The sequence below is a fragment of the Schistocerca nitens genome, chromosome 4 (genome assembly GCF_023898315.1).
Source record: "Schistocerca nitens isolate TAMUIC-IGC-003100 chromosome 4, iqSchNite1.1, whole genome shotgun sequence".
Lineage (NCBI taxonomy): Eukaryota > Metazoa > Arthropoda > Insecta > Orthoptera > Acrididae > Schistocerca > Schistocerca nitens.
The window spans coordinates 800952963-800980429 of NC_064617.1; the positions used below are offsets into that span (position 1 = coordinate 800952963).

At 45.6% G+C, this 27467-nt stretch overlaps 1 protein-coding gene across 1 annotated transcript in view; it reads left to right on the top strand.

Annotated features, from left to right (window-relative positions):
• The window catches only part of LOC126252578 (sialin-like), a 120226-nt gene that overhangs the window by 73376 nt on the left and 19383 nt on the right, over positions 1 to 27467 (top strand). Inside the window, exons 5-8 of the mRNA XM_049953479.1 lie at positions 1499 to 1583; positions 14638 to 14852; positions 19700 to 19852; positions 22552 to 22684. Coding sequence (XP_049809436.1) covers positions 1499 to 1583; positions 14638 to 14852; positions 19700 to 19852; positions 22552 to 22684 — 586 coding nt within the window. The remainder of the gene's footprint in view (positions 1 to 1498; positions 1584 to 14637; positions 14853 to 19699; positions 19853 to 22551; positions 22685 to 27467) is intronic.

Here is a 27467-nt window from a genome sequence, read left to right on the forward strand (position 1 = left end):
AATCTGCACGTTATAAGGACCTTCTTGTGCAACACCTGATTCCAGCGCTGCAAGAATGCAACCTTGTTCACATCACTGTTTTCATGCAAGATGGGGCGACACCACTTGTTGCTTGCCACATGAAAGATTTGCTTTGACAAAATCGTCGGTAATGACTGCATCATCTATAGGCAATTTTGAGACGTGTGGCCTTCCAGATCTCCCTAAATCTATGTGGCTTCTGGTTGTGGGGATGTTAGAAAGATCGTGTCTATCAGAAATGTACCTGGACTATTCCTGATCTGAAGGCTGGCATACGGCGACATATCGCTCTGATTACACTGCATATACTGCAAGCAGCTGTCGACCGTGCCGTGTTACGGTGATGATGATGTTTGGTTTGTGGGGCGCCCAACTGCGCAGTTATCAGTGCCCATACAAATTCCCAACCTTTGCTCAGTCCAGTCTCGCCACTTTCTTGAATGATGATGAAATTATGAGGACAACACAAACACCCAGTCATCTCGAGGCAGATGAAAATCCCTGACCCCGTCGGGAATCGAACCCAGGACCCCGTGCTCAGGAAGCGAGAACGTGACCACGAGACCACGCCTTGTTACGGATGTAGCAGGTTGCTGAGTCGGGAGACCATACTGAACACATGTTGTAGCTTGTGACCATATCCTAATAAACATTCCACAATCACCTTTATGATGTATTTGATCGTTCGTCCAATTTTCCTGCAACCACAACACATTCTGCCTGCTTACAGCGCCATATTGTCACTTTTGGCAGAGTGTGGAACTATTATTTTTTCAGCATACTCAGAGAGCGTACCGATTAATGAACATTTCCACAATGTTTCAGCGTCCTTCGACGTACACAGCCCACACTGTAGCACTCGGAACACCGTCAGTTTAATTATAATCACCTAGCACTTCAAATTCCTTCTCTTCTATTAGCTGACCTTCGTTTAAGATGAAATTCTGTCACTAAACTTGTGAGACTTTGCTGTAACACGGAGATGTTTACCTAGCATTTGCCAGAAATTATAACTTGCTAATTATCTGGTGATTAATTACTTGTATTTTCTTCATCTATACGCCCAAATCACTAAACGCCGACGTACTATTGTCCATGAAACAAAAAATCACATTAAAAGTTTAAGCAAGTTGACGATGCTGAAATATATCAACAGCATGTGACACACCCGAGAAGCTATATTTTATCAAAGATATGTAAGTATACCGTTTCGATCCGTCAGTACCTCTGTCAATGACAATACCATTGCACTCTATTACCTTCTCTGTTGAGGTTGTCCGTAAACTCGTACTGTTTTATGCACTCCAGTTATCATAGAGCAGAAATGGCTGGAGAATGTTAATGAGGTGAATAAGTGCAGTCTATATTGTATAAACTCCGTATAAGAGTTGAGGTGCATATCCTCTATTTAGCTCAAGTAATAGCTTCACATTTTTTTGCAGAGAAAATTCATAAAATACTTTATTTTTATTTCCAGGGTGGTATTATACCGGCTATACAAACAATTATATGTAGATGGGCGCCTAATCACGAGAGAAGCAAGTTTTCTGTCATTTATCTTGGTAAGTTAAATATTTTACATATGACATAATAGTAATTGTGGGATTGTGCAGTCTAGAATACGTCGATCAGTGCTGAACTTTCAGCGAGGGTTTCATATCTACAGGTGGTTTGGCAATTTTTAAATTATTTCCCAAATATCCTCTCAGTTTCTCTATCAGTTTCGCCATGACTAGCTTCTGTTACTTTAGTCACTGTTGTCTGATTTCCATGGACGCCTCTATACTCCAACTGACTTAACGAAACATTTTCACTGGTATTCTTCGCTAGTCTGTTTTGCTTTTACCGTCGGCACTTTCTCTCATGCTAAATAAGTGGGATTCAGATAACTGTCCGACTACCAGAGTTAAGTTTTTCGTGGCTTCTCTAAGGCGAATTCAGAGCCTGTTCTCATCAGAAGGGTAGGTACAGCAGACTTCTTTTCCCATCCTCGCCCTCTCTGAGGTCATGGTCTCTTCTAATCGACGGGGTTTTAAACACTAATCTTCCTTTTTCTCGTTATAGTTTCTTCGTATCAGTTTTCACTGTGCGTGCAAAGAGTCAACGGTCACATGAACTTCTAAAGAGGTTTATAACCATCAGATGTATTCATTGTTTCACAGGCTACACTCAACATAATTTTTAATTTAATTTCGCCCTGGTAAGACTTCTATCATTTTTATTTCGTCTGTAAGAATGTGTTAAGGTCAGACATGTTGCTATTCGCAGAAAGTTCTACTACGTTAATCTATGTCGTTTCTCCTACCATACCTGAAATTTTCCTATGATAAATAGCTCTTTAGATTCTATCCAATTTTCGCTTTAAAATATCTAATTATCACGTGGGGGACAGATTTTATGTCTTCCATCAGTTTCTGTAACTCTCTGCATAGGTCATAGTATTGTATATAATATTCTTATTTCTAACAAAGTATTAACCTGAATTTCCTCCTTGCTCTGTCCCTCTCTTTTTCACCGCACTTGTAATGATCCAATTACATCACACTGTTTTTCCGACTTCACTATTTTTGGAGTTCGAAGTACTTCATATCAGACGAAACTGAAAAAAAGCAATTGCATTTGGGCGTCTAAGGTCCATGTTATTATCTGTTTAGCCATACTTAATGTAGCAAGCTATCAGTGCGGAAGCAGTATTATGTAGCCAGCGTTCCCTCTTAACATCACTCGCAGTATTCTTTCACATTCGCACGCGTCAGTAAGATCTCGGACGAGCCCATCCAAGGTGCATTAGCCTTCCAGGGTCCGAAGAGAAGAGTTTGGCGAGACGCGACAAGACTGCTAATTCTTGCAGCAGTTTCAACCCATACCAGAGTTCTGAATAACCAACACGACCAGGTTGCATGTCGATCATGTACTCTAAAGTTTCCAACCAACATCGTGTGGCAGTCAGGAGTGCAGTTTGGTGAGCAGCTTAACCTGTGCAGCGACCCGTTAAGTTTGTGTCTTGTGGATGCTAACAGCTACAAGCTGTGAGCCTCTGGACAGGACACTGGGGTCTTCTCTGATTGGATCCATTAATTGACACTACGACGTAACTTAGCCTCTACCTCCAGGTCCTAAGAATTAGTATTTTATTACTATTTACATATCTTGCACACGTCTCTTAACGTTACTTGACATTGTTAGACTTATCATACTTTATCTGTTTGCATTTGGTTACTCAGAAAGACAATAGTGTCGATAATGAACTGTTGGCACTGGCTCACTTTTTATGCAGTGACAGCCTCACCGATGCCTCATCCAACGCTACACCTGCCTCTTACGTCCCTTACATGGTGGAGGAGGGCTGCAGCAACGTCACACAGACACACAAAATTAACACAATTGAAATTAAATCTGACTGACTGGGCAATCTAGTGTTAACGTGGCATAGTGGTGGACCTTCTACTGTGTGGAAGACGAGAACATTGTGTCATTACTTTCTGGCCCAACTGGCTCCCTCTCGGGGTCGCATTTTAATACAGTGCCCAGTTGCGTTAATTTGACCACCTGTCAAAAGTCCGAATTACTACCTTTTGCAGTGCGGACTGCTGCGAGAAATGTACGAAGAGTGTCAGTGAGGCTATGGAGGGTACCAACAGGTATGTGGAGCCATGCTGACTCCAGTGCCATTTCCAGCTGCGTAATGTTTCTCGGTTGATAATCCACGACGCGAACAGCCCGACTGACGTTGTCCTACAGATTCTCGATTGTGGTTAAATACGGGGAGTTTGATGAACAGGAGATTACTCATGGTCCACCACAGTTGCTGCGGTGCCGTTTTTTGGTACAGCCATTTTGCCGTACACGGTATACTTTAATCATGGCGGCACATGTACAGTTTACAAATTCAGCCGTTTTGGAAATGCTTCCATCCTTGGCCCGAAAGCCACTGATCGTGCCCGTTTGGACGTCAGATAAATCGCATTGCGACAACGACTACACTGTTTTCCACCCCCCCCCCCCTCCCCCACTCCCGCTCCCCGACACGCTTTATATACCCTCCACTGCTAGTGCTGCCAACTGCCGTCTGTGAGTGGGTGAAGCACGTTGACGTCGGACATAGGCAGGCAGTGGTCACATTAAGGGGAGGTTTACTATCTTTGGCCCGAAAAAAGCATTTTCTTTGAGAATTTTTTTCTTGAGGTGTGTTACAGGTATCAATGTCAAATTTGCTCAAAATGTTTATTAATATTTCCTCTACAAACTGGAATTTTTTCGACCGGAAATGTCGAAGAGCAAAGGCGGGGAACGAACCAAAATTTCGATGTAGACCTCCACGAGCGGTATGTCAAAGGTCAGCCGGCTCGTCTGAAATCAAAATTGAGTTGACGATAGGGAAGTATATAAGATTCTTTAGGAGTTATACCTCGCTTAAGTTATTTGGAACATAGGAAACGAAATGGCGGCCATATGAAAAAATAGGGTTTTTTCATAGATTTTTCGACTTCGTCGGTTCAAAATGGCTCTGAGCACTATGGGACTCAACATCTTAGGTCATAAGTCCCCTAGAACTTAGAACTACTTAAACCTAACTAACCTAAGGACATCACACACACCCATGCCCGAGGCAGGATTCGAACCTGCGACCGTAGCAGTCCCGCGGTTCCGGACTGCAGCGCCAGAACCGCACGGCCACCGCGGCCGGCAACTTTTTTTTTTTTTCCTTTATTGTATTTCAATTCCCCATCGGGGTGGGCTGGCAGCAGCATAGGCGCTGCTCTTCAGCCGAAAGACATAGAACAAAACAATAGAAGACATTTAAAAACAGCAAAGGAGAGAATAAGGTGAACATAGATATAAAAAAGGGGAACATCATGGAAGACAAAAAAAATGGTTCAAATGGCTCTGAGCACTATGGGACTCAACATCTTAGGTCATAAGTCCCCTAGAACTTAGAACTACTTAAACCTAACTAACCTAAGGACATCACACACACCCATGCCCGAGGCAGGATTCGAACCTGCGACCGTAGCTGTCCCGCGGTTCCGGACTGCAGCGCCAGAACCGCTAGACCACCGCGGCCGGCTCATGGAAGACACTAGACAAAAAATGGGGTGACTGTAAAATGGAGATAAAAAAAACTGTTTAAAAGTAGCACACACAAAAAGCCACACACTGCGACGGTTAAAAGAACACAAGGCACAGTATGACTGGAGCATAAAGGTAGCGACGGATGGCATAGCACATAACGTAACACTGACGGCGAACCTCAAGGCAGGACACAATTAAAAGCACACCTCTTGACGCACACGAGAAACAGCACTAAACAACACTGACGTGGCACACTGATGAAGAGCAATACAGAGGATCTGCCAGGCGCTAGGAGATGAGGGAGACCTGAAGAAGGGAGGGAGGGGAAGAGATGGGGGAGGTGAGCAGGGGGCGCGCGGAAGAGGGCCAGGTAGGGAGGGATGTTCAATGGTTCAAATGGCTCTGAGCACTATGGGACTCAACTGCTGTGGTCATAAGTCCCCTAGAACTTAGAACTACTTAAACCTAACTAACCTAAGGACATCACACACATCCATGCCCGAGGCAGGATTCGAACCTGCGACCGTAGCGGTCGTGCGGTTCCAGACTGAAGCGCCTTTAACCGCGCGGCCACTCCGGCCGGCCAGGGAGGGATGTGGGAAGGAGAGAGGCAAGTATGGGGTGCAGGGTCTCAGGAGAGGGGGGGGGGGGACGGAGGAAAATCCGCTCTGGGAGAAGGAGGAAAGAGGAAAAGGGGGCCCTGGGGAGAGGGGGGGGGGGAACAAGGCCAGGTTATAGGTGGAAGGAAGGGTAGATGTCACGGCGAAGTTCGTCATCTGGGAGGGGGAGGCGTTGGAAATTGCCCTGATGGAGATGGAGGGTGTGGAGGTGGAGAGAGGGAGGGATACAGCGATAGAGGCGCGGAAACGGGCGGGGGGTGGAGAGGAAGGAGGAAACCAGAGGGCGGGGGGGGATCAAGCCTGCGAACAATGTAAAGGATGCGGAGATGTTGGAGGAACAGGAGGATGTGTGGGAAGGGGATCAGTTCATACAGGAGCCGTGTGGGGGAAGGAAGGCGGATACGGAAGGCAAGGCGGAGTGCATGGCGTTCAAGGATTTGGAGGGCCTTGTAAAAGCGGGTGGGGGCGGAGATCCAGGCAACGCTGGCAAAACAGGGGATAGGACGGATGAGGGATTTGTAGGTGTGAAGGATGGTAGAAGGATGCAATCCCCATGTCCAGCCAGACAGCTCAGAAGGCGGAGGCGGGAATGGGCTTTCTGCTGGATGGTCAGGAGATGAGGGGTCCAGGTGAGGTGTCGGTCAAGGGTGAGGCCAAGGTATTTCAGGGTGGGGGTGAGTTGGATAGGACAACCATAAAGGGTGAGGTAGAAATCATGGAGGCGAAAGGAGCGAGTGGTGCGGCCTATAATCATTGCCTGGGTTTTGGAGGGGTTGAGATGGAGGAACCACTGGTTACACCAAGTGGTGAACTGGTTAAGGTGGGTTTGGAGGGTACGTTGAGACCGTTGAAGGGTAGGATAGAGAGCCAGGAAGGCGGTGTCATCAGCATACTGGAGAAGGTGGACTGGTGGGGGTGGCTTGGGCATATCAGCTGTATACAAGAGATAAAGGAGAGGGGAGAGGACAGAACCTTGGGGGACGCCAGCCGTGGGATAAAAGATACGGGAGTTGGTGTTGTGGAGGGTGACATAGGAAGGACGGTGCGAGAGGAAGGAAGCGACCAGACGGACAAAACTGATAGGCAGGGCGTAGGTTTGGAGTTTAAAGAGGAGACCGGGATGCCATACACGGTCATAGGCATTTTGGAGGTCAAGGGAAACAAAAATGGTGGAGCGACGGGAGTTGAGCTGGAGGGACAGAAGGTGAACAAGGTTGAGGAGTTGGTTGTCAGCAGAGAAGGAGGGTCGGAAGCCACACTGGGTAAGGGGGAGGAGGTGGTGTTGAGCAAGGTGCTGATGGATACGGTGGGAGAGGATGGATTCAAAGACCTTACTGAAGATGGAGGTGAGGCAGATGGGACAATAGGAAGAGGCGGCAGAAGGGGGTTTGTTGGGTTTGAGGAATAAGAGGACGCGGGAGGTCTTCCACAGGTCAGGGTAGAAGCCAGTAGAGAGGACGACATTATAGAGATGGGCGAGGACAGTCAGGAAGGAATAGGGGCTTTCGTGAAGGTGACGGTAGGTGACACAGTCGTGACCAGGGGCAGTGTTGTGTTTGGACCGGAGGATAAGTTTAATGTCTTGTGCTGTGATGGGAGTGTTTACGTCGGAGGGGGGCAACTGCCCCAAGTATTGGAGACTAGGAGCAAGTGGAGCGACCGAGGTATCGCCACATTCCATGACCGTGGGGAAAAGAGAATAATCAAAGTGGGGATCATCGGGGATGGAGAAGACCTCGGAAAGGTGGGAAGCGAAGTGGTTGGCCTTACTGAGGTTGTCAGGAAGGGGGCGATCGTTATGGAGAAGCGGGTAGTGGGGAGCAGAAAGGGAACCAGTAAGACGATGGAAGGCGGACCAGTACTTGGAGGAGTTGATAGGGAGGGTGGCGTTGAGTCGTGTGCAGGTCTGGCGCCAGTCTCGGCGTTTCGTTGCTGTAATAAGGTTCCGTACGTGTCGCTGTATTTGCCGGTGGCGTTGGAGTGTATCCCTGTCACGAGTGCGCAGGAAGGAGCGATATAGGCGGCGGGATTCACGGAGGAGGAGGACAGACCGCGGAGGGAGAGTGGGACGGTGTGGGTGGATGGTTTTAGTAGGAACATGGGCCTCCACGGCGTCAGTAATTACCTGCTGAAGGAAGGACGAGGCGTGGTTGATGTCGTCAGGATGGCGATAGGTAAGAGGGTGGCTTGCGACCTGGGTGGAGATGGAGTCCCGGTAGGCATCCCAGTTGGCATGGCGATAGTCATGGACGACCTTGGGAGGGGGTGCAGGGTGCGGAGCCGGAGGGGGGCGGTTTACAGACGTTATGGTGAGAAGGACAGGGAGGTGATCGCTACCTGTGGGGTCAAGGACGGCGACAGTGATACGCCCAAGGAGGTTGGCGGAGGCAATGACAACATCGGGGGTGGTGTTACTTTCAGGTCGGGTGTGCTGGGGAAGAGGAACAAGGTCACCTTGGAGTGTGGAGAGGAACTGATGCCACCGCCGAAGGGCAGCAGGAGTGCGGCTATAGATATTGAGGTCGGTAGCAATCACATAGGTGGAGAAGGTGTGGTCAATGTGTGAGATGAAGTCATAAGGAAGAGGAGCAGTGGAACGGACATAGATGGTGGCACAGGTAATGGTGAGGGAGGGGAAGAAGACGCTAAGGATAAGGTGTTCAGTGGGGTCATTGAGGAGAGGTTGTGGCCGGACAGGGATATGCTTAAGGTGGCCAATCGTGACTCCACCCTGCGCACGAGGACCAGGAGCGTCAGTGCGGTGGAGGATATAGGGGGAGGTGCGGATAGAATAGTGGGGCTGGAGAAAGGTTTCGTTCAAGAGGAAGGTGTCGACCCGGTGGTGGGAGAGGGTGTGCAGGAGGAGGTATTTGTTGGAGCAGAAGGAGCGAATGTTCTGGAAGAGGATGCGAGACTCATGCCGCGCCATGACGGAAAGGAGGGGGGGAAGAGAGGGAAGGGAAGAGACTTAAACTAGGGTGTCGAGGCGGGTGAAGGTGAAGTGGGCTTGGTTGTGGGAGTAAGTGGCGAAGGCGTTCAGGTGGAAAACAGAGCGAGCAGCAAGGGATATTTGTTGGAAGGTGTGGGGGCGCTGAAAAGGGTGAATGTTTTGGAGTACAACGGTAATGAACCGGATGATGTCCTCGCCCGTGGGGGGTGGACGGAGGGAATTGTTGGGGTGGACAGGGGGATCGACGGGACGAACTGGGACTGTAAGTTCACGGGTGGCTGGAGGGGGTTTAGCTTTACACTTGTGGGAGTATGTGGGATGGGGGCCATTGCAGGTATTACAGGAAGGAGGAGCAGCGAGGTTGGGGCAGTTCTTAAGAAAGTGGGAGGCCTTGCAATGGGGACAGGTGGGGGGGTTTTTGCAGTTGGGAGTCAGGTGGTCATTGTACATCAGGCACCGCTGGCAACGGTAGGATTGGGGAGGGGATTTGGAGGATTCAACAGGGTGGCCACGGTGGTATATCAGGGCACCCTGGGTGAGGAGATGGTCTATGGATGGGGCGGATTCAGAGAATACCCGCATGAGGTAGGTGGGACCAGAGGCATTGTGGATACGGCGGGCAGAGCGGATTTCCAAGTCCGGGTGGGAGTTCAGTTCTACCAACACTTCATCCTCTGTGATCACCGGGCTGAGCTTGGTGATCACAGCGGTGTAGGTGGGGGGGCGACGGGGAGGCTGGGGCTGACGAGGAGTGGAAGCGGAAAGGAAGGGTGTCAGAGAGGCGTGGGGGCCAAACATAACTCGTGGGAGTTTTCGCAGGAGGTCTGTGTGAAAGGAAGGGGACGGGGACTTGATAAGGACTGAGTCCCTGCGGGGAATGAGTTGGGAAATGGGAGCACCAGGTAAGTACTTTCGTATTTCCTTGGTGAGGGTACGAGCGTCGAGGAACTTAGGATCGGGAGTTGACAGGACAAAGGTGTGGAGGGTGGGGGCCAAGGTATGGGTGGCAGGAGGAGGGGTGGTGTCCATGGTGACGGCAGGGGGAGGGGGAGGTGGTGTTGATTTTTTGTGGGAAGTGGCGGGAGCAGAGTCGGTAAGGGCGCGCCTTTGGGGTTTCTGGAGACTGGAGGCTGTGAGGAGGGGAGAGGGATGGGGAGGAGAGGGAGGTGGTGGGAGGCAGATCCCTGTGGCGTAGTGGAGGCACCGGGAGAAGCAGATGGTTCAGTGGTGGCGATGGTGGCTCGGCGCGACGTGATGCGTGCGGGAGATGCAGAAGACGAAGCGACGGGGTCGGTGAGAGAGGGGAAGCCAACCACCTGAGGGGCGGCAGCAGAGGCGGCAACAGAGGCGTACGTGAGGGCGGGGGTAGGAGTGGGAGCTGTTGAGGGTGTGGAGGCTGGAGGAAGGGTGTAGAGGTGTGGGTATACAGCAGGGGAGGAGATAGGGGGATGGTTAAGTGGGGGAAGGGTAAGGGAGGTGTTAGGAGGGAGGCCAGGAGCGGCACTCCAGGAAGTGACTGTGGAAGAGGGGGAGGGGGAGGTGTAGATGACGGTGGAGGTGGGAGTACTCATTGCAGACGAACGGCGACGGACAGACGGACGTGCAGCAGGCAGCGGCAGCGGCGGCGGCGGCGTCGGCGTCGGCGTCGGCGATGGTCGGCGGCGAACAGACGGACGAACAGCAGGCGGCGGCAGCGGCGGCGGCGGCGGCGGCGCCGGCGGCGGCAGCGATTACGACGACGGCGATGGACCGCGAGCAGGCAGGCGGACGGACGGACCAACAAACGAACAGCGACAGCAGCAAGCGGCGGGCACACAGACAGACAGACAGACAAACACAATCTTCGAAGACGGAGATTCCACCCTGAGAGTAGCCCAGGCTTCGCAATCTGACGCTTTCGAAGGAGGGGATCCAACCCTCTAGATGGCGGCCGGCAACTTCGTCGGCCAAGTAAAAATATTTATAGTTGATGGATCGGAATAAAAGTGGTACAACTCCTAGACAATTTAGTTAGGTTCGTCGGAAACAAAGAGACACGTCAATCGGTTCAGTAAAATTGAAGTTACCATACCGTGCGATATATATATATATATATATATATATATATATATATATATATATATATAAGTCATTTCGAGAAAAACGAGTTTGAAATTTTGACTACATATAAATGCAATATTATGCAACGTACGTTCAATCTGCTATTCCGGGTCCATAAACTAGTCCTTCCTCTTCCTCATAGAGGGCGTTCTGCTCGATCTGGGCCATCCTGCGCTGCTCCAGAGCCGCTCGTACCGCCGCTTGAATCCGGTGGTCGTCTGAATGCTTGGCGAACTGCGTCTAATAGAGTCCCAGGGTGACGTCCATCGTTGTCATGGTCATCAGAATTGCTCAATACCCTTCGTTGAAGCTGCTCACTGCCAGGAAAGGTGCAATCTCCACAGTCTTCGCACCAGAATGCAAATGCTTGGCGGCTAACTTCCAAACACACGCGTTCAAACATTCATTTGAATTTTGTGTGTTTCCTCCCAAGCACTGGTACAATAACTCGTCCTCCGAAAGAAAAACAGTGGTGCATAAAAAAGGCCGTTTTCAGGCAGGCGCATTTTTTTGTTCAACCGCGAATAACAAACATCTCCGTTCTGTATTCGGAAAAACCGTTTCAGGGGGGGATTCTAAACACTTTTATGTATCCAAAAATGCAATTTAAAAAAGATAGTAAACCTCCCCTTAATGTGATTGGACAGTGTAAAAGTTGGCACAGTGGAGCCCACATCGGTTGTTAACCACTTTTTTTGGCCGTAATGTATTGTCTCATTAAGTAGTTTGAAAATGGTCATTAAAGTGTAGTGCACAAAGGAGTACAGAACGTTATTTTCCACCATTGACGAAATGGCTCAGTAAGACCAGTCTGTACAGCATTATGCGCAGTGCGCTATCCTGCGGTTTAGAGAGGTGAACCACTCCCGAATGGAATCCGCGGGTGGATTAATGACCATAGCTTGACACATCGGCCAGCCTGAGTGTCTTTTTTAGGCGGTTTCTCTCTCTCGTTTAGTCAAATACTGGGTTGATCGTAACTTCCAACTCAGAGGACGCGACAATTAAAATACGATAGCATACAGAACGAAGCTTACATATTCGAAGACAGACGGCGCACATAATTTGCCTTCCTTAGGTCGCCTTGACGACGGTAGCGTCAGGAAGAGCATCGGGCCACGAAGTTAACAAAAATAAAACTTGCCAAATCCTGAAAAAGCCGACCTCATAGAGGGCATAAACTTTAGGGCAAACAAAAAGAAGACACAATGGATCTAAAAGTTCAGCTGAAGTTTCAAACTAAGAATAATTTCAAGAGTTGGCTTTCTGCAGAGACGGTGATGCTATCGCTCTTTGTGGACCAAAACTGGCATATACTAGTAACGAATATTTGATGGCACATGCACATTTGTGCTAGACGGGGACTCGAAAACGGATCTCTTGCTTTACGCAAACAATAACCTTAATCAGTAGCCTATGTGAACATGTCTCCAGGCATTACTCAAACTTCTATGGCCGCTTATGTTTGCTGCTATTACTTCGGAAAACTACAGTCAGATATTCCCTCAAGCGATATGTTATAACAGCACGAATATGGGACGTATTTGATGAAACACCGTGACTTACCCTGCCACAAAAGGACGTATTCCAGTTAAATTGAAGTGGAAATGAAATCAATGATGATGCAAAAGTATCGGATGACATCAGAGAAAACGCTTCATTAATGCAGTGCAATAAATATGTCGTAGCTAATGGAAATGTATACCAGATTGAGACTCTAACCCAGATCTCCACTTCATCGGGGGAAGTCGCCTTAATCACCTACGCCGTCCAAGTAGGTCCTTATGATAACATATTCATTGCATTATAGGTGTAGCATTACTGAATAAATTTTCCGATTTCATTTCGCGTCATTTTGTTTTCATATATTTCATTCAGATCGTTTATAATCATTTTATTTAGTGAGTTTAATGCTGCTGGTATATATTCCTGCAGCAAGGTAAGCTGCAGCCCTCCAGTAAATCTGTTCACCCATAGGTGCTGTTCTCACAACATGGGAGAGCCTCCGGTTTTAGTATTCACGAGCAATAAGTGGAAACGTCAGTGACAGCGGAAACTTGAATGAGCCTTGAAACAATACTCAGTAATTAAGGCGATTAGTGATGATAAGCAGGGAATTCGAGCTAGAATCCTAGCTGACACGAATTTTCTTTTGTAAGTATCATATCATCGCATTGCAGGTTCAGCATTTCTGGACGTATTCAGTAATATCATTTTATGTTATAGCGTCTTTATTGATTCTGGATTCTATTTCGTTTAATTGAATTTAATTCAATTACTGTATATCCAGATAAATTGCCTTAGAAGCAGAGTACCATCAAAACTGTAAATTTCAGTGCTATGCCAGCCAATAACCGGAAACAAATTCAAGCACCAGATTTCGAGATCTGTTATCGAGAAAGTCTGTTTTCGAGAAAAGAGTTGTTTCTGTTGTATACTGCTCCAGTCATTTTGCTGAATCCATTTATTAGCTTTCTGGTGGTACTTTCGACGACCATAGCTTTGGACGAATCAATGGCGTCGAGGAAATAGTTTCCCCACAACCACAGAGAGATTGAAGTGGTCATTATTCCCACTCACTCTTCGAGAGTGGAACGATAGAGCAATACTCTGTAAGTGGTTCTATGAAACCTCTTCCAACCTCTTAATCGTGAGTAATCATGCAGATGTCGTTGTAAATGAAGAACGAAAAGCAGTGCCTACATGGTTGTGTGACCACTAGGACGCCTTATGATGCGAAACAACACAAATGATTGTCGGGAGCTGGAGTATGAGCATTTAATGAAGGCTACCAAACAGGCAAATGACGTGCTTACCAGATGATTGCTTTAGTGTAAATATATGAAATAAAAATATTAGAATTTTTTTATTTGCCTCGTATGTTTCTACAGAGCATACAGGGTGTTACAAAAAGGTACGGTCAAACTTTCAGGAAACATTCCTCACACACAAATAAAGAAAAGATTTTATGTGGACATGTGTCCGGAAACGCTTAATTTCCATGTTAGAGCTCATTTTAGTTTCGTCATTCCAACGTGATCAAATTGTAAATTTTCACAATCAACATGTGTGGGCTAACGAGAATCCGCACGCAATTGTGCAATCACGTCATCAACACAGATTTTCTGTGAACGTTTGGGCAGGCATTGTTGGTGATGTCTTGATTGGGCCCCATGTTCTTCCACCTACGCTCAATGGAGCACGTTATCATGATTTCATACGGGATACTCTACCTGTGCTGCTAGAACATGTGCCTTTACAAGTACGACACAACATGTGATTCATGCACGATGGAGCTCCTGCACGTTTCAGTCGAAGTGTTCCTACGCTTCTCAACAACAGATTCGGTGACCGATGGATTGGTAGAGGCGGACCAATTCCATGGCCTCCACGCTCTCCTGACCTCAACCCTCTTGACTTCCATTTATGGGTGCATTTGAAAGTTCTTGTGTACGCAACCCCGGTACCAAATGTAGAGACTCTTCGTGCTCGTATTGTGGACGGCTGTGATACAATACGCCATTCTCCAGGGCTGCATCAGCGCATCAGGGATTCCATGCGACAGAGGGTGGATGCATGTATCCTCGCTAACGGAGGACATTTTGAACATTTCCAGTAACAAAGTGTTTGAAGCCACGCTGGTACGTTCTGTTGCTGTGTGTTTCCATTCCATGATTAATGTGATTTGAAGAGAAGTAATAAAATGAGCTCTAACATGGAAAGTAAGCGTTTCCGGACACATGTCAACATAACATATGTTCTTTCTTTGTGTGTGAGGAATGTTTCCTGAAAGTTTGGCCGTACCTTTTTGTAACACCCTGTATAATCGATTTTGCAGTCGTGTAGTACAGTTTGTCATTCATTTGCCGACAGGAGTGTTTGGAGGAACTCTGGTGTCGATGGCTGTGTCGGGCGCGCTGTGCGAGACGGCGGTCGGCTGGCCCCTGGCCTTCTACTTCTTCGGCGCCGTTGGGTTGCTGTGGTGCCTTCCGTGGTGTCTGCTCGCTCAAGACTCGCCAGCGCAGCACCGGAGGATCGATCCAGTGGAGCGTCGCTACATTGAGGCTACAATCGTGTCTAGTGCCAAGGTTTTACTGCCCTCTACATTATTTTTTATGGTTCTTCTGTTATGACAGGATTGTTCTCTGAAGACTGAAAAGAAACTGACGGCACATTCCACGGTACATGTAACAGCATGACGTTGAGCAAGCAAAGATAATACACTACTGACCATTAAAATTGCTACACCACGAAGATGACGTGCTACAGACGCGAAATTTAACCGACAGGAAGAAGATGCTGTGATATGCAAATGATTAGCTTTTCAGAGCATTCACACAAGGTTGGCACCGGTGGCGACACCTACAACGTGCTGACATGAGGAAAGTTTCCAACCGATTTCTCATACACAAACAGCAGTTGACCGGCGTTGCCTGGTGTAACGTTGATGTGATGCCTCGTGTAAGGAGGAGAAATGCGTACCATCACTTTTCCGACTTTGATGAAGGTCGGATTGTAGCCTATCGCGATTGCGGTTTATCGTATCGCGCCCTTGCTTCTCGCGTTGGTCCAGATCCAATGACTGTTAGCAGAATACGGAATCGGTAGGTTCAGGACGGTAATATGGAACGCCGTGCTGGATCCCAACGGCCTCGTATCACTAGCAGTCGAGATGACAGGCATCTTATCCGAGTGGCTGTAAAGGATCGTGTAGCCACGTCTCGATCCCTGAGTCAACAGATGGGGACGTTTTCAAGACGACAACCATCTCCACGATCAGTTCGACGACCTTTGCAGCAGCATGGACAATCAGCTCGGAGACCATGGCTGCGGTTACCCTTGACGCTGCATCACAGACAGGAGCGCCTGCGATGGTGTACTCGACGACGAACCTGGGTGCACGAATGGCAAAACGTCATTTTTTCGGATGAATCCAGGTTCTGTTTACAGCATCATGATGGTCGCATCCGTGTTTGGCGACATCGCGGTGAACGCACATTGGAAGCGTGTATTCGTCATCGCCATAATGGCATATCACCCGGCGTGATGGTATGGGGTGCCATTGGTTTCACGTCTCGGTCACCTCTTGTTCGCATTGACGGCACTTTGAACAGTGGACGTTACATTTCAGATGTGTTGCGACCCGTGGCTGTACCCTTCATTCGATCCCTGCGAAACCCTACATTTCAGCAGAATAATGCACGACCGCATGTTGCAGGTCCTGTACGGGCATTTCTGGATACAGAAAATGTTCGACTGCTGCCCTGGCCAGCACAATCTCCAGATCTCTCACCAACTGAAAACGTCTGATCAATGGTGGGCGAACATCTGGTTCGTCACAATACGCCAGTCACTACTCTTGATGAACTGTGGTATCGTGTTGAAACTGCATGGGCAGCTGTACCTGTACACGCCATCCAAGCTCTGTTTGACCCAATGCCCAGGCGTATCAAGGCCGTTATTACGGCCAGAGGTGGTTGTTCTGGGTACTGATTTCTCAGGATCTATGCACCCAAATTGCGTGAAAATGTAATCACATGTCAGTTCTCGTATAATATATTTGTCGAATGAATACCCGTTTATCATCTGCATTTCTTCTTGGTGTATCAATTTTAATGGCCAGTAGTGTATATGAATACTTCTAAAAAGGAAGAAGAAAATTCAATGACTAGAAAACCATGAAAGAATGAGACTATGTTAAATTCCCCTAGCCAGTGATCAATAGCACAAGTAACTGTTGAGAGTAATATATTAGAAAGTTGGAACGTAAAACCAAAGATAATAACTAAACAAAGCAGACTGCTACCAAAGGTATGGTTCAAATGGCTCTGAGCACTATGGGACTTCACATCTATGGTCATCAGTCCCCTAGAACTTAGAACTACTTAAACCTAACTAACCTAAGGACATCACACAACACCCAGTCATCACGAGGCAGAGAAAATACCAAAGGTATAACGGAAACAGAGATGACGATACTTTCAGTAACTCAGGAAACTATCTTATCGATAAAAAAAATAAAAGAAAGTACAAAGTATGGACAAGCGGACCAAATGAAATTAACAGAAAGTGTTAAACTTTAACTAATGAAGTATGAGACAGGTATGTAAAGAAATTGAGACGAATATGGGCAGAACAATATCAGTGCCGCTTGGGTGAAGTTGAAATGTAATTCAGGACAAGTAAAACGTAAAGCTGCAGAGGGGTAATCTATCTCAAGCGTAGAAAAAAGAGAAAATAAAAGAGAGCTGTAGATTCAAAGCCTGCTTGGAGAAGGAAGGAAAGAATTTTTATGGCTGAACGTCCTTTTCAGAGGAACCATTCCGGCATTTGACTCGTGAGATCTAGGGAAACCACTAAATCAGGATCGCCGAACAGGGAATTGAACTCTGCTCTTTTTGCATAAAAGTAGAGTGTCTTACCTGGAGAATACTGCCGAAATGTAACAGAAGAGCGGAAGAAGGTTGAAAAGTAAGAAATCGTTATTAGTGTAATGTGTTAATTATTTCATACAACATTGAATTATCAGAGCTCAAATAAATCGAAAGGTGCCTACGATACACCTTCGGAGTTGTGTTCATCAGAACCCTAATAAGAGTAATGTGGAAAAGAAGGGAGTGAAAAGCTGAAGATACACTGCACAAAAAGCAATGAGGTGTCAAAACAGGCGGAAAAACGTAAAGGAGAAGCAATTATTTCTTTGCGCTTAGTAATGGAAGTACAGTAAAAACAAAGAAAACTCACAATACGTTCCTAGCCTTTGTGAAAAAGAGAAAGCCTTCGAAAATATATGGTGGCGTTAAATGTTGGCAGTATCGAAACGAATGGAGATAAAGTGGTGAGATTTATAATTATAAAAAATGTTCGAAGGTATGTGAATTCCTAAGGGACCAAACTGCTGAGGTCATCGGTCCCTAGACTTACACACTATTTAAACTAACTTATGATAAGAATAACACACACATCCATGCCCGAGGGAGGACTCGAACGTCCGGTTGAAGGGGCCGCGCAATCCGTGACATGGCGCCTCAAACCACGCGGCCACTCCGAGCGGCTGTATAATTATAACATCTACAAGAAGCCAAGAGGGCATGGTATAAGGGTGTTTCACAATTCTTATCAAAGGCTCCTAGGGGTTGTGCATATTGTGTATGGAGCCAGGGACCTAGAAACGACGGAGAGGCTTCGTCCCGCCGTTGCCCACAGTGGTCCACAACCCTACAACAGGCCACAGCAGTCCACCCACCCCGCCGCCTCCCCACTTCGAACCCTGGGTTATTGTGCGGTTCGGCCCCCAGTATGTTGAGTCCGTCCTTCCGGCAATCGTTTCTTTTTCGATTTCTTAATATCTTTCAAGCAGCCATTTTGCCTTAGCTTACCTGCCATTCCTACTTATTTCAGTCCAAAGTGACTTGTATTCCTGTGTTCCTGAATTTCCATGAATACTTTTATAGTTTCTTCTTTCGTCGATGAACTTAAGTATTTCTTCTGTTATCCATGATTCCTTCGCAGTTACCTTCCTTGTACCTACAGTTTTATTTCCAACTTTTGTGATTGCCCTTTTAAGGGATGCCCATTCCTCTTGAACTGAACTGCCTACTGACCTGTTCATTATCGCAGTATCTATAACCTCAGAGAACTTCATGTGTATCTCTTCATTCCTTAGAACTTCCTTTTTCCACTTCCTTGTTCATTGATTGTTCGTGACTATTCTCTTAAACTTGATCCTAGTCTTCATTATTACTGAATTGTGATCTGAGTTTATATCTGTTCGTGATTAAGCCTTACAATCCAGTATCTGATTTCGGAATTTCTGTCTGACCATGATGTGATCGAACTGAAATCTTCACGTATCTCCTAAGCGTAAAGCTACTGAAATATGGTTATGTGGCCATTTAGTATGGTGCAATATCGGAGACTATCAGTTAGAGTACACAGACTAATTAAAAATTTGCTGACAGCTTTGGGGTCTTAAATGCGACAATCTTACACCTAGCTCAGAGTTGATGTAGATGAAAGATGAAAGTTCCCTCAGCATAAAAGTACAAAAAAAAAAATCTTAGATTCGGCTAGAGTGCGCCCACTTACAGACGTAAATCAAGGCCTTGTGTCTTTGTCGCTTGGCTATCAAGCTACTATGAACAACATGGTGTGTAAGGAACAGGGACATAAAACCAGTCTATAACCAGTTAACAGTGAAGTCAGCAACTGAGATAGGTTCCAGCTGTGTCCAGCTCCTTTCCCGATCTGAAGATGGAGGCGTGGGATGATGCGACCAAAGCAGGCTGTGCTCACACGGGCGACTACCTCCGTCAATCACCAGCTCCATCCTCTTCGTCTGATCGAAGCTGGGCTTTTGTTGAGTTTATAATATTTCCTCCGCCTCACAACGCGTCTAAAATCTGCTCCTAGCGTGCACGATCTTTTATTGTCTGAACAATACTCACAATACTCCGTTCTGCATGATGATAATACAGTATCAAAGAGAAATAGGTGGCAAAATTTCTGGACACGGCGTGGCCTTATGCTTCGCAGGTGTTCTAGCAGTGATACTAAGGATTATACTTCTCCTCAGCTTATATCCCTCGGCCTAAGACTCCAGAAGAGACTTCAGGGCACTTAAATCGCCTTCTGATTGTTATCTTGGCTCTTTGTTCACTAGACTTGTCTCGTAATTTTGCACAATGAAAGTTGGTCAGTTAATAAGTTGACAAACAGTCTCCACTTTCCCATTAAAGTGGTTCCCTTCACGAGGATATTAATTAAAATTTACAACAGCCCTCATATTTTAATAATATGTTTGCAAGGTTACGATTCCACAGTTTGAATAAAAACAGTTGTTGTTAGATAAGGAAGTAATGGGGAATATACATGTATGTCTGGCTCAAGCGTCGAGTCAAATCGGGTGATTGACAGTGTTTCTCTGGTGTTACAGAAGAAGCTGGCTGTGCCTTGGAAGAGAATCCTGCTGTCACCACCTCTGTGGGCTTTCGTCTCACTTATGATTACCTTAGACTGGACATACTACCTGCTCATCACTTCGCTGCCGCTCTACATAGCCAACATTCTTCACTTCGACGTGCGAAGCGTGAGTTGTCTATCATAAAATCTGGCTAAAATATTATCCAAACATATCTGCCAATATTGTCTTGTTTTTTAATTGTCTTATCAGTCTATAATACCACAAATAATTCTTCGGCAATAGAAATTATCGTTTTTGCCGGTCTACTTGGCTTCCTTAAATAAGAGCTAAGCCAAGAGCCAGCGGATCGTTTGGAAAATAGAAACTATTGTTTATTTGTAATTTCGTATAAAATCAGTTCTCTGTTTACTATGAAGTACAAAATTTTAAGCGCTTTCTATCAACTGCAACCCTACGTTGCTTTATATATGTCTAACAAATTTTTCGAATAATAGTTGTGTTGTAGTATATCTGGCGTTATATTACCCTAGTAAAGATACGTAATGTTCTAATACAGAGTATACAGTGCCTCACGAGACCTGTCATAAATCATTCGTGGATACAGATTCAGAAAACCGCATAGCACACAGTTCGACTCTCTTTGGGGTAGCGCAAGTCACTGTTAATAGCAGAAACGTAGACCACAAATCCAGAAAGGAGAGTGACCAGTCGTGCCGCACATTTTTTTCGTTCGCAAACTACAAATTCCTTTTTAACTGAATAAATAAATTTCCGTTCTTTTCACTCTGACCGTTACAATCACTAAGCAATTACAGAACGTCACAACTGCTTAAAATAACAAATTGAAGTTAATGAAGAAAACTTATTTCTCAGTGGACCAAACAACGCACTTCATCAGAGCTACATCGACTTGAGAGAAATGTAGTTACAGCCCTCCTTCAAATAGGATTACCGCACTGATCGGAATACAATGAGATGATTACATATCAGCACAGTACGACAACCTTTCTCATTGAATTCCTTACATTCCTAGTTAAAAAAAAAATTCAAATGTGTGTGAAATCATATGGGACTTAACTGCTAAGGTCATCAGTCCCTGGGTTTACACACTACTTAACCTAAATTATCCTAAGTACAAACACACACACCCAAGCCCGAGGGAGGACTCGAATCTCCGCCGGGACAGCCGCACAGTCCATGATTGCAGCGCCTAGGACCGCTCGGCTAATGCCGCGCGGCTTACATTCCTAGTCCTCACAACCCATTCAGATTTCTCTTTTCTAGATAGTGGCAAGAAGGAAATTAAGAAAATTAGGGTTTAACGTCGCGTCAACGTCGAGGTCATTAGAGACGGAGCATGGACTGCTTCAAAGGTGGGGAAGGAAGTAGGCCGCGCCCTTTCAAAGGAACCATCCCGGCCTTTGTCTGGAGAGATTTAGAGACATAACGGGAAACTTAAATCTGGATGGCAGGACGAGGATTTGAACCATAGTTTTTCCGAATGCGAGTCCAGTGTGCTAACCACTACGCCCTCTCGCTCGATAGGTACTCGGAGTATATCTTGAGGCATTTGTGAATTGTGCCGAGAAAGAATCTGTTAAATATCTCACAGGCTGTGTGATATGAGTGTTCTAACTAAACTAGAAAGTAATACATGATCACTAATGTGATGCATGAGGGCACTGGAAACAAATCAGAGATTCAATTTTTTTGCCTGGAATTGAAGGAAATATGTTGCAATGACTGCGGAAAATTGCTGCTTAATAAAATTGTTCTTAATAAATTTCCTACACATTACTATAAGAAAACTGTTATTATAAAGGACGATCAAAAAGTTTCTGCTCAAACGCCGTGCAGACGAGGATCGGTATGCCAATCAGACAAAATCGCCGTAAGTATTGAGGCAATCACCTCATAAACGCACCAGTTTGAAGATACCGATTGGCAAAACACCGTGTCCTGCTGCGTGAAGAAGTCTGTAATTGCCTGCTCTACATCCTCGCCCGACTGGAATCGTCGACCGTTCAAAGCCTTTTGTAAGGGACCAATTGCGTGATAACCGCACGGTGAGAGGCCAGGACTACAGGGTGAATGCTCCAGTGCCTCCCACTTGAGTTGGCATAACTTCTGCGTACGACATTTGAAATATGAAGACTTGTGTTATCAAGAAGCAGCAGCATTCTGCAATGGTGGTTTTCAACGAAGATACTGCCCCGTACACATTCTTCATTCTCCGATGGATGTCTACAGGAGTTTGTTCTTCGACAACGAAGAAAAGAATAACAGTGCGTTGGTTCTGTTAGGACACATTTGGTAATAGCGTGATCATAGTTCACGTTCCACCATCTACCACACTCACGTCGGAAAGTCACGAATGTCACCCTAATCCGTTGCCTATACGTCGGTGCTTATATACCCTCATCAGAGTCGCTCTACGTTACACATATGCTGCAGCAACGCTCTTATAAGGAAACTTTTTGATCGCTTCTTACAGTATATGTCACTTGCTGTAAATGTTATAAGCACTAATAAGTTTTTCTGTCAAAAAGCCGAGCTATACCGTGGTCGGTATTCTACTTTAAACTGTAAATCTAACTGTAAGAGACTAAATGTGTCGAGGGAAACAAGTGAATATCATCTCCAGAAGAATTATGGCTAGTAAAATACTGCGATAAAACAAAACTTCAACTTCGAGTATTTAAGACGTTTTCGAAGTATCACTACAAATCAGTTTTTTTGTATGTACGCCCACACTTACTTTTAACTGAGATATGGCAAAAAATTGTATAGGACGCTACAAATAGTTTATAAGTTGAATTTGCAACTACATTTCCGATATCTTGAAATGTCTGTTCTTTCCGCAGAACGGTTTCCTGTCCGCCATTCCGCAAATCACCGGTGTACTTGGAAGCCTGCTGTTTGGTTGGGCTGGCGACGTAGTGTTTCGCAAGGGCTATATCTCCAAAATCAACGGACTCCGCGTCGTCAATGGGCTGAGTAAGTTCTTGAAAGTGTTGCGTTTTCATGATGTTTGGTTGGAAATCTTGGATTTTTTTTCGTAATTTTCAAGTCCTGAAAATCTAGTACGATATATTCACAGATGTCACGTCACTTATGCACTCTGTAGTTCTCCGTATCTAAAAAAGAACATATCGTTAATGCAAACTGTGTGATTGTCTAACTATACTCTTTCGTTCTTTCAACAGCAACCACCAAAACATTCCTCAATTATTTTCTTACGACAATCACTAAAGCGTTTTAAGTGCCATAACTAATTTGGACCAGCCCGTGCACATTGTCAGAATGAAGTGCATTCTATAGGTGGTGACGTAACAGTCATTTTGCGTTGTCAACACAAGGAACCTTACGCCACCATTTGCAACATGCGCTATTAGTTTAACGATGACTACTGGATGGTCACAATCGGTTACGGTACCGTGACATGTTTTTTTGTAAATGTTAAAGTTGTTGTTGTTGTGGTCTTCAGTCCTGAGACTGGTTTGATGCAGCTCTCCATGCTACTCTATCCTGTGCAAGCTTCTTCATCTCCCAGTACCTACTGCAACCTATATCCTTCTGAATCTGCTTAGTGTATTGATCTCTTGGTCTCCCTCTACGATTTTTACCCTCCACGCTGCCCTCCAATGCTAAATTTGTGATCCCTTGATGCCTCAAAACATGTCCTACCAACCGATCCCTTCTTCTAGTCAAGTTGTGCCACAAACTTCTCTTCTCTCCAATCCTATTCAATACCTCCTCATTAGTTACGTGATCTACCCACCTTATCTTCAACATTCTTCTGTAGCACCACATTTCGAAAGCTTCTATTCTCTTCTTGTCCAAACTAGTTATCGTCCATGTCTCACTTCCATACATGGCTACACTCCATACAAATACTTTCAGAAACGACTTCCTGACACCTAAATCTATACTCGATTTTAACAAATTTCTCTTTGAGAAACGCTTTCCTTGCCATTGCCAGTCTACATTTTATATCCTCTCTACTTCGACCATCATCGGTTATTTTACTCCCTAAATAGCAAAACTCCTTTACTACTTTAAGTGTCTCATTTCCTAATCTAATTCCCTCAGCATCACCCGACTTAATTTGACTACATTCCATTATCCTCGTTTTGCTTTTGTTGATGTTCATCTTATATCCTCCTTTCAAGACACTGTCCATTCCGTTCAACTGCTCTTCCAAGTCCTTTGCTGTCTCTGACAGAATTACAATGTCATCGGCGAACCTCAAAGTTTTTACTTCTTCTCCATGAATTTTAATACCTACTCCGAATTTTTCTTTTGTTTCCTTTACTGCTTGCTCAATATACAGATTGAATAACATCGGGGAGAGGCTACAACCCTGTCTCACTCCTTTCCCAACCACTGCTTCCCTTTCATGCCCCTCGACTCTTATAACTGCCATCTGGTTTCTGTACAAATTGTAAATAGCCTTTCGCTCCCTGTATTTTACCCCTGCCACCTTCAGAATTTGAAAGAGAGTATTCCAGTCAACATTGTCAAAAGCTTTCTCTAGGTCTACAAATGCTAGAAACGTAGGTTTGCCTTTTCTTAATCTTTCTTCCAAGATAAGTCGTAAGGTCAGTATTGCCTCACGTGTTCCAACATTCCTACGGAATCCAAACTGATCTTCCCCGAGGTCAGCTTCTACCAGTTTTTCCATTCGTCTGTAAAGAATTCGTGTTAGTATTTTGCAGCTGTGACTTATTAAACTGATTGTTCGGTAATTTTCACATCTGTCAACACCTGCTTTCTTTGGGATTGGAATTATTATATTCTTCTTGAAGTCTGAGGATATTTCGCCTGTCTCATACATCGTGCTCACCAGATGGTAGAGTTTTGTCATGACTGGCTCTCCCGAGGCCATCGGTAGTTCTAGTGGAATGTTGTCTACTCCCGGGGCCTTGTTTCGACTCAGGTCTTTCAGTGCTCTGTCAAACTCTTCACGCAGTATCTTATCTCCCATTTCGTCTTCATCTACATCCTCTTCCATTTCCATAATATTGTCTTGAAGGACATCACCCTTGTATAGACCCTCTATATACTCCTTCCACCTTTCTGCTTTCGCTTCTTTGCTTAGAACTGGGTTTCCATCTGAGCTCTTGATATTCATACAAGTGGTTCTCTTCTCTCCAAAGGTCTCTTTAATTTTCCTGTAGGCAGTATCTATCTTACCCCTAGTGAGACCAGCCTCTACATCCTTACATTTGTCCTCTAGCCATCCCTGCTTAGCCATTTTGCACTTCCTGTCGATCTCATTTTTGAGACGTTTGTATTCCTTTTTGCCTGCTTCATTTATTGCATTTTTATATTTTCTCCTTTCATCAATTAAATTCAATATTTCTTCTGTTACCCAAGGATTTCTATTAGCCCTCGTCTTTTTACCTACTTGATCGTCTGCTGCCTTCACCACTTCATCCCTCAGAGCTACCCATTCTTCTTCTACTGTATTTCTTTCCCCCATTCCTGTCAATTGTTCCCTTATGCTCTCCCTGAAACTCTCTACAACCTCTGGTTCTTTCAGTTTATCCAGGTCCCATCTCCTTAAATTCAGACCTTTTTGCAGTTTCTTCAGTTTCAATCTGCAGTTCATAACCAATAGATTCTGGTCAGAATCCACATCTGCCCCAGGAAATGTCTTACAATTTAAAACCTGGTTCCTAAATCTCTGTCTTACCATTATATAATCTATCTGAAACCTGTCAGTATCTCCTGGCTTCTTCCATGTATACAGCCTCCTTTCATGATTCTTGAACCAAGTGTTAGCTATGATTAAGTTATGCTCTGTGCAAAATTCTACAAGGCGGCTTCCTCTTTCATTCCTTCCCCCCAATCCATATTCACCTACTATGTTTCCTTCTCTCCCTTTTCCTACTGACGAATTCCAGTCACCCATGACTATTAAATTTTCGTCTCCCTTCACTACCTGAATAGTTTCTTTTATCTCGTCATACATTTCATCTATTTCTTCAACATCTGCAGAGCTAGTTGGCATATAAACTTGTACTACTGTAGTAGGCATGGGCTTTGTGTCTATCTTGGCCACAATAATGCGTTCACTATGCTGTTTGTAGTAGCTAACCCGCACTCCTATTTTTTATTCATTATTAAACCTACTCCTGCATTACCCCTATTTGATTTTGTATTTATAACCCTGTAATCACCTGACCAAAAGTCTTGTTCCTCCTGCCACCGAACTTCACTAATTCCCACTATATCTAACTTTAACCTATCCATTTCCCTTTTTAAATTTTCTAACCTACCTGCCCGATTAAGTGATCTGACATTCCACGCTCCGATCCGTAGAACGCCAGTTTTCTTTCTCCTGATAACGACGTCCTCTTGAGTAGTCCCCGCCCGGAGATCCGAATGGGGGACTATTTTACCTCCGGAATATTTTACCCAAGAGGACGCCATCATCATTTAATCATACAGTAGAGCTGCATGTCCTCGGGAAAAATTACGGCTGTAGTTTCCCCTTGCTTTCAGCCGTTCGCAGTACCAGCACAGCAAGGCCGTTTTGGTTAATGTTACAAGGCCAGATCAGTCAATCATCCAGACTGTTGCCCCTGCAACTACTGAAAAGGCTGCTGCCCCTCTTCAGGAACCACATGTTTGTCTGGCCTCTCAACAGATAACCCTCCGTTGTGGTTGCACCTACGGTACGGCCATCTGTATCGCTGAGGCACGCAAGCCTCCCCACCAACGGCAAGGTCCATGGTTCATGTTAAACTAAGAAAACAAAATAATTAATCAGCCTAGTTCGTTAGCTGTGCATTAGAACACAGGTGTTTCACCCTGCTGATAGTGTAACATAATCTCTTTTCTGCCTATCCCTCCTCCCTCCCCCTCCCCCCCTGCCCTTCACCCCAACTCCTTTACACCATGTATACTTCCGACATTCCCAAGTTTCCACCTCCACAACCTCCTGATGCTGATAACACTGCCTACATATCTACCCATCACAAACTCCACTTGATTTTTCTGACTGAGTGGTACAAAAAAAGGGAAGTTTAAGTACTTGTAAACCCACAGAAAAGCCAAGCAGCTGTCTTTGGCCGCAACACTCAGCGAGTCCATCGTCCTCTCTATCCACAACCAACATACTCCTCTCACTGACACAACAAAGCATTGAGGACTATCCCTTGACAGAAAACTATCATGGAATGCACACCTCCTTACAGTCCGAAAACAACTAAAACTACTGACAGGACACACTCGTGCTCTACACCCTTCTACTATTATCCTCACCCATAAATATCTAATCCGCCTCTCTTAAATCACATAAAGCCCTTGAAACCCTAGAAATACATGCACTCCACCTCCACTTCCGCGTACGCCTTCGTCCCTCCTCTCGCATCCTATACCAACTCATCCGTTTACCACACAATCTTCTCTTTTTGGAGCTCCGTCCCAAGCAATAAACTAATTGGAAAACTCATTCCCAGCAGCCAATGTCAGCGAAAATCGTATCCAGTAATCATCAGTTCAGGTACGTCGCTACATTACTACTTCCCTATCGAACTTTCCATACTCTTACGTGTCTATCCTCTCACGCCGAAATTCCAGAAAACTTGCACTGCCAAACGGTGAAATTCGCTCTGAGATAAACCATTCCTTCTGGCCCTGCACAACACACCCCATCTCACTTCGTCTGTCGTTTTCTCATTTTTCCCCCTCCTCCATCAATAACATACCGTGGTTCCACAGGATCCCATTGTAGTACTCATTTCTATATCTGCATCTGTCCTTCGCAAAC